The sequence below is a fragment of the Zeus faber genome, assembly GCF_960531495.2.
Source record: "Zeus faber genome assembly, chromosome: 9".
NCBI lineage: Eukaryota > Metazoa > Chordata > Actinopteri > Zeiformes > Zeidae > Zeus > Zeus faber.
The window spans coordinates 30,774,730-30,788,038 of record NC_137197.1 but is presented as its reverse complement, the minus strand read 5'-3'; the positions used below and the strand labels follow the sequence as shown (position 1 = coordinate 30,788,038).

The following is a 13,309-nucleotide window of genomic DNA, read 5'->3' as shown; positions in this document are numbered from 1 at the left end:
GCTCTTGGCATAGTCGGAGGGTTGACTAACTGGAACTCAGGACACGCAGCTCACCATGTACATTTATTTACATTACGGCTCTTCGGCACCAACAACTGGGTTATTTCCTTTCCTGTGTGAGTGTCACGGCTCACTTGATATTTTTTGGTGATTAGGGACTAGTTGTCCCTAATCACCAAAAAATACGGGTGAGTGAGGGCGGTGTCTGGGCGCATCAATCCACCATTGATTTTGACTACCCCTCAAAAGCCTTGCGTCGGGTGTCGTCCCATGACTGCTCCAGCAGAAAATTGTCAATAGGGAAGGTCAAGGGGACCAGGGAAGATCCAACTTGGGATTCCGCTGCCCCGGCACCTGTCGTGTCCGCTGACGACCCCTCCGCTTCACCACATGCCACGCAACACTCACCTCTCCCTACCGACCAATGTGTCAAACCCTGGCCAATCCGTGCCCAAAATCAGGGAGTGCAACAAGCGAGAACTTACCACAGCCTGTACCCTATGCTTTTTCCCCTTGTTACAAATTTCGAGCCGGACCATCAGATACGTTTGATTATCCCCATGCATACAAGAAATTTTTCCGATTGACGCTTCCACCAAAGCCCCGGGTAGAACCATGCGTTGCTGGTCCCTTGGTCCGCCACAGTTATACAATCAGATTCCGGCAGTTTTCAAATTACCAATGCACACGCGACGACACATACACACACACACGCACACACACACACACACACACACACACACACACACACACACGCACACAGTAAAAATCATTAGCATAGCCACTAGATATTTTAGAGAATACGTATTCATAGACAGATAATGATCATCTCTCTCTGAATATGCTTTAAAATATCTCCCAGTTATCAGGTTACATGGCCAAAAATGTTGATTATGTAACAACCTTCTTCCCGCCACTTACTCTAAATGTTCTGGGGGCTATGATGTTCCTTTATTGAAGGTTATGGGTAGCGTGTGTGTGTGTGTGTGTGTGTGTGTGTGTGTGTGTGTGTGTGTGTGTGTGCACATGTGGGCGTGCATGTGTACAATTTGTAGCTCTTTGAACTCCTCCATCTGTCCTCAGCAATGTAATTGGCTCGATGGCGGAGTTAGCGGATTCGCAGCAAGGAGGGTAGCTGGGCGGTGCAAATCGATACGTACTCATTCCCAATGCCGCCTATTTGACAGGGATGTACATCCAACACACACACACACACACACACACACACACACACACACACACACACACACACGCCTTGTCGACCTCGGAGATGACAGTGGAGATAGTGGTGACAGACAAACACACACACACACACACACACACACACACACACACGCAGAGTGGAGTTACTGTATAGTACGGAGAGTGATAGTCTCTTTTTGTTGTAATTCTCTGGCAGGCAACTGGGGTGGTATTCAGGCACTGCTGGGTCTGTGGGGTCACGCCTCTGCTGCCTCCACCACGATGCGCTGATGTGAAACGCTGCCAGCATCCTGCTTGGAGAAGAACACCTCCTGTGTTTTCCTACATTTCTTTTTCTTTCTTATTTTCTCACTTGCATTTTTTCTTTCTTTCTTTTTTTCTTTCTTTCTTTGTTTCTCACCTTATATTTTTTTCAGTCTTTCTCTTTCTTTAGCTGTTTTCACACATGAACGCCGGACAATGTCTGGATAGTCAGGTCCGGACGTTGTCCGGAGTTGCCCTTTCACGCATGTAGCACACAACTGGAGATCGTCTTCATCAGACGCGTTCACACCTACTATAATATTCTGTTTGGTTTAGATGAAGGGCGGAGCCCGGGTGGAGCATGCAGCACACCCAAGATGGTGGATGAGTCTACCGACTTATCAGTAATTGTGACTTTTTTGCATTGATACTTCATGTTTTTGGACGTAATTTCTTCTTCTTATTCTTTGTCCCTTCTATGACCCTTTTTCGGCCCACTGTGAATTCTCCAGACAACACCTGCTCTGTTCACACATACCACTCAATCGGACATTACACAAACTTTGTACTAGGGTGCTGGCTGGTCCAGTCCAAATGATCTGGACATTTGCGTTCACACATACAGCTCCTCTGGGTAATGTCCAAATTATTTCGGGGTTGCAGTGCATGTGTGAAAGCTGCTTTAATTTCCTTTCTTCTTTCCTTCCTTATTTCTCTTCTGCTCACTATACTATGCATGCATAGCTATGCAGCGAGCTGAACACTCTCCCAAAAAGTACCCAAGGCAGGAGCTGACTTCAGGCATTTTTAATGGTAGCGGTGTGAAACTGTCAAACAGCAAAAAAATATGAAGATTAACGATCATGTGTGCATAAAGAAATAAACTTATCGATTATGCTTCCCCAAGAGTAATAATGAGGCGTAATAATGTCGTCCGAATGGTCGATTTGCGATGTCACAACATTACAATGTCACATTGGGATGTCACAGCGTCACGACGCCGAATGGGATGTCACAGCGCTGTGATGTCACAATGCCGATTGAAATGTCACAGCACTGTGACGTCACAACGCCAATTGAGATGTCAAAGCACTGCGATATCACAATGCCGGGTGGTACTGACCGATTAAGGTGCGTTCTCTTGTGTCTGCTTAATTTAAGAGAGACAGAACAATTTATGGCTTCCATTCTTTATTTCTCTCTTCCCCTTTTTTCTTTCCTTGCTTCGCTTTTCCTCACTGTTTTTACTTTCTTTATTTCTTCCATTCCTACTTCTTTCTTTTCTTCTTCCCTTCCTCATTTCTCATTGTCTTTCTCTCACTGCCTTTCTTTCTTTCTATGTTTCTTTTCTCTTTTTCTTTCTTTGACATTTTTTCTTTGGTGTGGGGGTTGTGTGATTTAAGCAGCCACACCTGTCTTTCGTCTAGTAAATATGGCCTGGGATCAGGGGTGACTGTGCACCTGTTGCTCATCACAGCAATCGATGAGCACAGGTTAAATCACCCATCCCCACATATGCATGAAAGGGGAGCACTGTCATGACAATCTGCTCCTGGCTTGTAACATCTTGCCACACTCTTCAGTAAAATGGTTTGTCTTCAACGTCATCACCTGTGTCTCTGTGTCGGGGAGCCCGGGAAAAGCCACTTGGATGGCGTGGGACAGGGGAACTGCCACACATTCTTACTTTCTTTCTTTATTCCTTTATATACATATATTTTCCTCAATGTCTTTCATTTTATTTATTTCTTTCTTTCATTCTTTATTTATTTATTTCTCGTTGTTTTCCTTCTGTCTCGCAGTCCTTCCCTTTATTTTTTCTTACTCTTTTCCTTTCTTTCTTCGTTTCTCTCTTTGTTTCTCTTTCTGAGACTCTCTTTGCCTTTCTTTCTCCCCCATGTCTCGTCATCACTTGTTTTCTGGCAGTGTGTGCTTGACGGCAATGACACCGTAAATCTGACAGGAAGTGACACAGGAAGGGAGACAGCATCTGCCTATGTGCTGTAAATCAAAATAATCACACCACCGTGCGCGCGCACACACACACACACACACACACACACACACACACACTCACACAAACACACACACACACACACACACACACACACACACACACACACACACACACACACACACACACACACAACCACACACATGCCTTCCTCTTCTTTGCATAGTTCACTTTTTGATTAAGTATAATCAAGTAATGTCTGTGATTTAGTGAGGAAGTATTCCATTAGTGGATGAGTAGGGTGGTAGAATGCTGGTGGGGGGTGAAACATGCATCAAAAGAGGTTACAAGATCAAATCAAAGTATAAGTAGTCTTGTTGCAACTACTGGAACTTTCAAATGCACTGGAATGTAAACTTCGGCATGGAGTAAGATGCATGGTCACTTTTGGATGGACAATTAGGGATCTACCTGCGAGACTATTTTCCTGCGAAGAATTGCACATACGCCATTTTTAAGATTCATTTACACAATTCACAGTTAACAGTAGCCTAATCCCCCAGTGCACGTTTTTCCATTTTAGAATTTCCCCGGTAATTTTATGAAACAATTTGGCTTGCTGTTTTTGTCATAACAAAAAAAAACATCTACAGATTTAATTGTTCCCATCTACAGGTCGCCAAGGTAATTATCTACTACTCTCCCTCTTTTCATTTGTGCAAGTTACTATCTGTATTTTTTCTCTTTCACACTCAGTGGGATATCTGATAAGCCTTTTCATCACGAGAGTGATGCATAGATTTAGTATGGTATCTACATTCTGTGGAATGAGAAAATTGATCCACTTGCATTGATGCGCATCCACAGCCGCCTTCCCCACCCATGGATCACGGCAGATTAGAGCCCATTTGGAGGAAGCTATTCAAGAAACTTAATAGACATTTTGATGGCGGCGTGTGGCGGATTCACAGTGGCAGGAAATCTCTAATTCTCAGCGGCGGTGGCAAAGAGAATGAATTACATCCTCTCTGCGTCACACAGATTAAAATGCCCCGACTCAACGTCCTGCGGAGGATTCCCATAGCACTACACCTAGCCCGATTGCCTCTTTTTTGTTCTTTTGGCCATGTTTTTTAAATTTCCCATCCCCAATTCCGCTTAAACCTCTGATTTAATTGCATCCACTGCCCCTGGATTTTCTCTCCTTCCACCCCCCTCTCATTCCTCCCCTCTCTCCATAGGTCTTCTAATTCCAAACCTTGCTGCCTGAAGACGCGTCAGCAACACAGCGGCAATTAAGCCGTTGTAGGCTGTTGCATAATTCCGTGGCTAATGACCTCCCGGCTCAGGTCCCGCTAACACCCACATCCCAAACCCGTGTTTATTACAATGTGAGGTTAATCCTTATTTAAACATGGAAACATGCACATCCAAGTAGGAAAAAAATAAAAAACAAGAGCATAGGGAGGGCCCGGAGAGAATATTTATAGGTGCCAATATGTGACAAGAACATGGCATTTTTTGATCTTGGATAAGTTTCTACAATGGCTTTCCGTTCCCTTATATAATCCATCCAAATTCCATACATTAATTGTATGTCTGTCTAGATGTAGTATGGTGTTGTTTTCTTGTGTTTAACAGCTTTATCTAAATCCCTTTCAGCACACTTACATTATTCTGTTGCTCGCGTCTGACATTCCTCTGCAGCCTGTCATTCCTTTTTCATTCCCCTAACTTTGGACTTGGCGTAATTACTTCGATAACCACTAATTGCCTGTAATTATGCCTTCCATGATTGCATGAAAAGATGCAAATTCTTGTTGCATGCAGCTGTTCCTCAAATTACACCGGGGGCCCAATCAAGACTGTCCACAGGCCTAAAATATCACCTTCTATTTAAGCATTCAGTCTTGCTTGCTTTCCGGGAAGGATGTTAACAATTGGTCTCATGGCTGTTCTTGGACAAGACATGGCATTTGTGTGTTTGTGGGTTTGATTACTGGTGTGAAAGTGAGTGTGTGACAAAGAAACATACTTGCTTGTGTCTATATGTGACCCACCGCAGAAAAACCTGCATTGTAGCGCATTTCTAAAATCCACACGAGCCACCAAATAATTTGATAAAACCCTTCTAGAAGGAAAATGAGATTTTTCCAGATTCGTGTTCCTTTGTTTTTTTTTTTAATCTCAACATATTTTTTAAGCAGAGTTTGATTTATAAAAAGTAGATAAATGTTAAACCGTAGGGTTAAATATTCCCATTAGATTACATGGGGAAACACAGTTCACTTTCAGCGATGAACACCGATCGATCATTTCCTTTAAGCGAGCGTCCAGGTGAAGATCATTCCTCCATATTTCATGTGATGTGAAGTCACAATGTGAAACTGTTTTCATAGTGTTCCACCTTAAATCTTATGTGTTTTATACACACACCTGGATTCGTCGTTGTGTAGGCGGCGTAACGTGCGAAGAAGAAAAGCTGACGTTACTTCCGTAAACAACGAGTCGTCGGTTTCACTTCTCTGTGAAACTTTCATCTCCATGCTGTTATGGATTAAGAGAAGCGGGTGGCGGAAGCTCTAAATCATATCGGACCTTAATCTGGCCAGTGCGATACATCCAAGTCAGTTTAAGCAGTGCGTACCGGACTTCATTTTCCACAATGGTATTCAGTTCTCCAACAGCGACGCAGAGAACGACAGCAATGCTGAATCTGATCTGAGCGTTATCCCGGACTTGGAAAACATTTCAAACAGCGGATTTCAACCAGCATGTGACGATGAAACTGAATATTTTCAAGAACCCCAGAGGAGACCCTCTGTTGTTGTTCAAAGGGAAGAAGTTGATGAAATGATGAAGACCGTTGAGGTTGATGATGCAGATTATGAACAAGCAGCAACGGACAAGATTCTCAAGTTTACCTGCAAATGCAGCCAGGGGTGAAAGAAAATGAAAAGAGGCCCCAAACAGGCTCTCAGAGTGTAGCTGGGGTAGGGTTGGGGTTAGCCCACATAATAACTCCAAGAACTTTGAAGATATTTGGCATATGCACATTTATATATTGAATGACACACCAAGGTTGATATACAAAGACTAATATTATTGACAGACTGTACATTTTGTTTGTATTGTCCGCACTTTTAAACGCCTAAATAATTCCACTTTTATAAAACATGTATATTCTTACTGTTAAATAAAAGCTTTTTTTTTTCAAACAAAGATGTTGTGTGTCGATGATGCTGTTCAGCATTTCCTCAAAACACAAGAACAGTGCAAAATTGCCAAATTCAGCAGGGTGTCAAGTGGCCATGTGGCTCTGTTGGTCCTCCAAACCATTTGCATTCTGGGAGCTGGCTGAATTAGGCCACGTGTGGGGACAACTTTGAGGGTGATTATAACAGAACCACAGTTTGCAGCACCCTCGGCATTTACAAGCCATAGCTTGTTAATTTTTAAATAAATATTTGCTTGATTCGCACAAGTGACACCTTGTTTTGAAGTTCTGATTGTCCATTTTCAAATGACATGAAAACAATGAGTGAAAAGGCACCAAAAGTACCTAAACTCTGCGGTGGGTTACATATATGGGCATCAGTGTGTGTTGAAATATTTAAATGAGAGTTCCTTAATGTGCACAAGCACATTTTGGTTTAGGCCATCAACACCTTTTTGTCTCTTTCCCTGCCTGTGTCAGACACATCTGTTGCCATCTCCAGTGTTTAAAAAGTCTTTGTGGCTTTGGCTATCGAATGGTAAACCACGCTGTCAGATCCACTCACTTATTCAACACAATGCATTGTTGCTTATCACAAGGCTCTAACAAGACAGATGATTTGGCAGTTACCCTCCACAGGCTTGTTACCACTTCTTGCATTAGTGTTTTTGTCTGAGAGCTAATGTAGCATAAAACCAAACGGTCGTGTTCGCTTAAATCAATAGAGTTTTTTATTTTTTGCTGATTATTTTACGAGCATGCATGATTAACAGTCAGCAGCTTATAGCCAAATAATGGTTGCATGAATGGAGTGTTTCACAGCAGTAGTGATTGTGTTTTAATGGCTAATGTTTGGTAAACAGTAAAAGGAAAGGACAGGGTTTTTTGAATTCCTTGAGTTGAGGGATCATTTCCTTATTACAGTTGCTTTTGTTCTATTTCTAATAACTTAATAACCCCAAGCCATCTGAAAATTGAAGTCTGTAGAAGCTTATCCCAGCAAAGCAGTATCAGTTGCAGTCAGCTGCCGCAACATTAAATGCGATGTGGATCAAATCGAATAGACCGGTGCCAGCTGCACCTGCTATCCCATCTGATAACAGTAAATGATTAAGCCACGGCGGTCAAAAGTGTTAAGCTTCCTACAAAATGTAGTATGTAGTACTACGTAGTATGGAATGGTTTGCTTTGGAAGTTACGCATCCGTGCCATATAGGCCCCAATGTAGCCATCAGGAAGTGAGATGTTGGGTGTAGCCATCAGCCAAACATTCACTCCGGCCCTACGTAGCAATGCCAGTTCGCAAGGACAACTCATTTTATTCACACCTTGTCTTCTCATAATGGTGTTCATCAATCATGGAACAAGGAAACAAAGTGACAACTAACTTTGTAACCCACGTCAGGTAGTCGAATTGGATGTTTTGCACGTTTATTTTTTTCTGTCACTCTTCTCCCAGGAAAGGGTGACAACACAGTGGAGCCGTGAGAAGCAGAAATACATCTTATTACTATCTAAAAACAGAATCTTGGTAGGTGTCTCCAGAGTAGAGGACACACGCACATACCCATACACACAGGAGAGAGACGATGTCCCTGAAGCCACAACTTATTAACAGAACATGAAAGCCTAAACAATTTTGCCAAAAGGCTGCTTTTGGGCCGTTACTCCACCGAGAAACACAGACGCGCTGATAGGGGGTTGAAATGGAAAATAGAAATGACAGGTTTCTGTGGAGCACCATTGGATGGGGTCGGGGCACCAGTGGACTGTATAGTGTACTGTGTACAAGTAAAAACAACCAAACAAAAAAGTAAACGGGACAGTCAGGCAGGTGGGACGGCTTGTTGTCAGAGATGAGAAAGCAATTAAAAGTGGAGGAGTGGGGGGGGGGGGGATTCAAGCACAGAAAATAACAAATTGCAAGCGTGTAGTCTTTGATCTCTTTTGTTGGAGATGTACTCAAGCGGCCATTGTTGCTTGTTTAAGTGGGTAAGTGTTGTTTGGTCGGTTTGCACGTGTGGACCAACGGCCCTTTGCCAAGACTAGAGAGACCAAAAAACATGCATGAGACATGCATGCCCGGTCTCACAAGGTTGTCTTTAAAATGTGAAAAGAAATGTTGGTTTTACGTCGATACAATGACAATTACCAAAGGAATTGATGAGGGAATTCACCATGATGTGGATGATTCTACCGTTTCTACCCTGCCCCTACTACACCTCCCTTTTATTAATTAATTTATTTATTTATGTATGTATGTATGTATGTATTTATTTATTTATTTATATTTTGTTTTATTTTATTACATTTTATTAAACTTGTGCTCTCAGCATGCTGGGCATACAACACAGAGTATTTGTATGCCATTGCATCTAGGACAGAGTTAGTCTGCAAGTGGAGTTCAAGTTCTCAACCTGCAATGCAACTCTTTATTAATTCTTAAATCATCGAGAACTGCTGCAATAACTCTGCCCTGTGGATGACCTATAAGATAACAGTTTTTGGTTATTCAGAAACACCACCAATCCCCCTCTTTGGAGAACAATTTTACTATGTTTGGGTCTATAAACAACTGATCACTACTCCAAGAGGGGGAGATTCACCACGGGTGAGACAGTAAAACACAGAACCAAACAACATTAACACGGAAACATAAACATTGAATGACAACATGTATTGAAAAACAGGGTTAATCAGGTCAAGGAAAACTGGAACAACAATTGGGCACGTGGTCTCTTCTTGTCATAGTTATGGCAATAAATGAGGGAGGAAAAGAGAGGGATGGCAAGGCAAGATGGCAGCCGCCCGCTGCATCCCCACCCACATAGCTCGCACCCCACCCATCCCGTAAGCCCTAGGCCTATTGTGTGGTGTATGTATTGAGTATGAGTTTTGGCACTGGGAGAGATAGGCGAAGCACGACCAGATTGACCCAGGGGCGCAGCAGGCCGGGGAGCAACCACGCGGAACCCTCCCTGGACCCGACCGTGCCCTAGCGCGCCCACCTCCCGTACCTGGTGGCACCCAACCTACAGCGACCACCTTACCTGGAGCGGCCCGCCATGCGCCTCTGCCATGCCGGGCAGCTCCGCTCCTCCATCAGGCCCCTGGTCAGCGGACCACAATACAGAGGGCGGCAGATGGCCCCACCACCCACAGCCCGACCCCCCAGCGACGAGCGCCCCGCACACAGAGATGGCCAGAGGACAGGTACCACAGCAGCCCGGTGTGACGACAGGAGTCCGCCCCCCACCAAAGAAGGCCACATGGTAAGCCCCGCGCTGAGCACACCTTCCAGGTTCAGGCCCCTGGATCACAGGACCAGACAGAACGCCTAACCAGCCCAGGTATGCCGCACGGGACGTCGAAGGACACGCAAGCCCCGCCACCCCGCCCAGAGGTCGGGCGGCCCCAGCGGCACACCAACCCGCCGACCACAAGGCCAAGACCCGAACCCGCAATCACACCCCAAACCAACACACGGACGCTAGCTGCAGGTACTCCCACCCCCCCCCCCCCATGACGGAGACAGGCCAGCTCAACTCAGGAGCAACAGCAGGCGCCATGACCTGGACCCCCTAACACATGGTTTAGAGGTGGTGGCACTGACAAAAAGGCTGGTGGCTGAACTGGAGGTGGCAGAGTTGAAGATGTTGAGATTTTCATTGGGAGTGACAAGGATGGACAGGATTAAGAATGAGTACATTAGAGGGACAGCTCAGGTTGGACAGTTTGATGAAAAAATGAGAGAGGCCAGATTGCGATGGTTTGGACACGTGTGTAGGAGAGATGAGAGTTACATTGGGAAAAGGATGCTGAGGATGGAACTGCCAGGCAAGAGGAAAAGAGGAAGGCCAAAGAGGAGGTTTATGGATGTGGTGAGGGAGGACATGCAGGCGGTTGGTGTAAGGGAGGAAGATGTGCAGAACAGAAGGTATTGGAGGCAAATGATCCGCTGTAGCTACCCCTAACGGGAACAGCCGAAAAAAGAATAAGAGTTTAATAATTATTATTCATATTATTATCATTATTTTTATTAATAATATTAGTCATTGGGGAACTTCTGGAGCTAATACATCCTGCGATCTGGTGTCGGGATTGTTCGTTTTTAGTTATAGATGTCGGTATCCAGGTAGTTTTACGCAGATTCCTTCTAATTGTTCACGTGATGGTTAATGAATGGAACTGTTTTTCACCGTCTCGGAAAAACCCTTCAGTTTACCTGACTGGAAGTCTGGAACCCTTACTCCCAGTCTATCTCTCTCTCTCTCTCTGTCTCTCACTCTCTCTCCCTCTCTCTGGCTCTCTCTCTCTCTCTCTCTCTCTCTCTCTTGCTCTTTCTCTCTCTCGCCATCTAATTCCTTGTGATTATCTATGCTGACACAATAAGAGTTTTTGGACCCCTACCCCACCACCCCCTTCTCATAATTAGACCAACAAGTCAGTAGTCCTGTCTGACACACACCTAATTACCATGTCGGCATGCTGATTTAGCTGGGGCGGTCTGTGTGTGTGTGAGTGTGTGTGTGTGTGTGTGTGTGTGTGTGAGTGGGTCATGTCTGCCGCATGCCAGACGAACGCCTACCAAAAAGGCTTCTGTACGGAGAACTGCCCCATGGCAAGCATTCACGCGGCGGACAACGGAAACGCTATCAGGACACCCTAAAGGCCAGTCTCAAAAGCTGTGGTCTGGACCCAGAGACCTGGGAAACCGATGCCCAACAACGCTCCAACTGGCGCTCTGCAGCCTGGCATGGTGTAGCAAAACTCGAAGAGAAACGCATCCATGAAGCTGAACAGAAGCGACAGCTCCGCAAGATCAGAGACAGTTCCTCCCTCTCAGCCATCCATCCCCCAACCATAACATGCCCTCACTGCAACCGGTCATTCTGTGCAAGGATTGGCCTCATCAGCCATGTTCGCACCCACAAAACACTGTGAAGCCACTTGGTCATCTTCGCAAGCGAAGGACGAACACCGTGTGTGTGTGTGTGTGTGTGTGTGTGTGTGTGTGTGTGTGTGTGTGTGTGTGTGTGTGCGTCTGTCTGTCTGGCTGTTTTAAGAAGTGTTTGTGGGGGGGTCAGGAATGGCATTCAGATCGCTTATTACAATTAAATCTATCCGCTGATTAGGCGTGATTGCCTTCGCGTAATTGTATTCATTTGCATCAGCATTAGCGTTGTGAGAATTTACAAGCCCACAGCAACATGTGAATTGCAAAGGTTCTTCTCTACACTCCACAATGATGCTCTGTATATGTACTTGAAATTGATTGATAGGAATGAGTTTGTTCATTATGATTTCAATAATAATGTTTTTGTTCTTCACTCAGGTCTTATCACTACCACTTCCAGGAAGCTTGATCGCGAACAACAGGCCGAACATGTCTTAGAGGTAAGGAAATGCTGAACCGCTTATGTGCATGTTTATGTGTGTGTATGTTATGTACTTGTGCATGTGTGTTGCGCAGTCTCCGTTTCATTGTTGACTTTTGTCTGTTTGGATGTCTGTATTGACTTCAAAAAATAATATATATGGACATTAATGTGTAAATAACTTGAATTGTCACAATTTTGAAGCCTTCATGGAGTAACAGCTGTAGTTTTGCAACCGGTGCTTGGATGGTAAAAAACTGCAACCGAGGGTAGGAACTCTAAAGTAAGATGAGATAAGATAAGATAGGACTTTATTAATCCCTGTGGGGAAATGCATTTGTTACAGCAGCAAAAGTCAAGGTCAAAGTCAAGAAAGAGATAAAAGGGATAAAAATAACATGTGCACATCTATCAACAAATTGAACACATAGCAGCCCATTGCTTACTATCTCGTGAGTCCAATATCCAATGTCCAATAGATAATTGTTATTCTCCCTTGTAAGTCGCTTTGGATAAAAGCGTCTGCTAAATGACTGAATGTAATGTAAATGTAATGTAGGCAAACGGCAGTTACACCAAAGTAAGTACAGGTAGTATATGTAGCATATAGTATATCTTATCTAGCAGCAGTGCAGTAATAGTGTGCAATGGGCATCACCACAACTATATGGGATGGCACCAGTTAATATGCTCTATACCTTTTATACTGTACGGTTATGAGACAATCAAATTCATTGGAGCCTTTGACATGAAGGTCAATGGAATTTGTCTTGCCCAGAAAGATAGAAAGGTTCCTATGGAGTTCAAAAAGTCATAAGGGGGGGAGCATATGTAAGAATACGCAGGGAGAAAATGCTGCGGGTCTAGTGACCTTTTAAAACGCATCATGGCATGTTCGTGGTGGTCAGCGGTTCCTACATTTAGTGTAGTTTCCCTGGAAGTGAGTGACTCTATTAAGACACTGGTGATGAATTGATGTGCTGCGATATTGCGTTTGACACAAGTTTTTGTTCGCAATCCCTGCGGCTTAATCAGTTTTCCTTACCCTCATCGATTCTCTCTTTTTATTTTTGTAGTGTTGTTTGTGTTGTTTCATGTCTTTCCAGTAACAGGATTTTTATTTTTTACGTGAACAAAAAGCCAATGGACAAACTCATCCTCTAGGACCATGGTTTCCAATATGTGCTAAAAGCAACACATGGGGAAGTTGTAAGGCTCCTCTCTACGTAAAATAATGTCTAGATAGTTACTCATAGCATGATCCAGAACTTTCTAAATCAATAGATAGAACTTTGTCAGAAACGAACATCCATC

At 44.1% G+C, this 13,309-nt stretch overlaps 1 protein-coding gene across 1 annotated transcript in view; it reads left to right on the top strand.

Annotated features, from left to right (window-relative positions):
* Nucleotides 1-13,309, top strand: part of fat3a (FAT atypical cadherin 3a) — a gene marked incomplete at both ends in the record, with an annotated part of 159,113 nt that overhangs the window by 60,873 nt on the left and 84,931 nt on the right. The window contains one exon of the mRNA XM_080007052.1: nucleotides 11,953-12,014. Within this exon, the coding sequence (XP_079863178.1) occupies nucleotides 11,953-12,014 (62 nt within the window). The remainder of the gene's footprint in view (nucleotides 1-11,952; nucleotides 12,015-13,309) is intronic.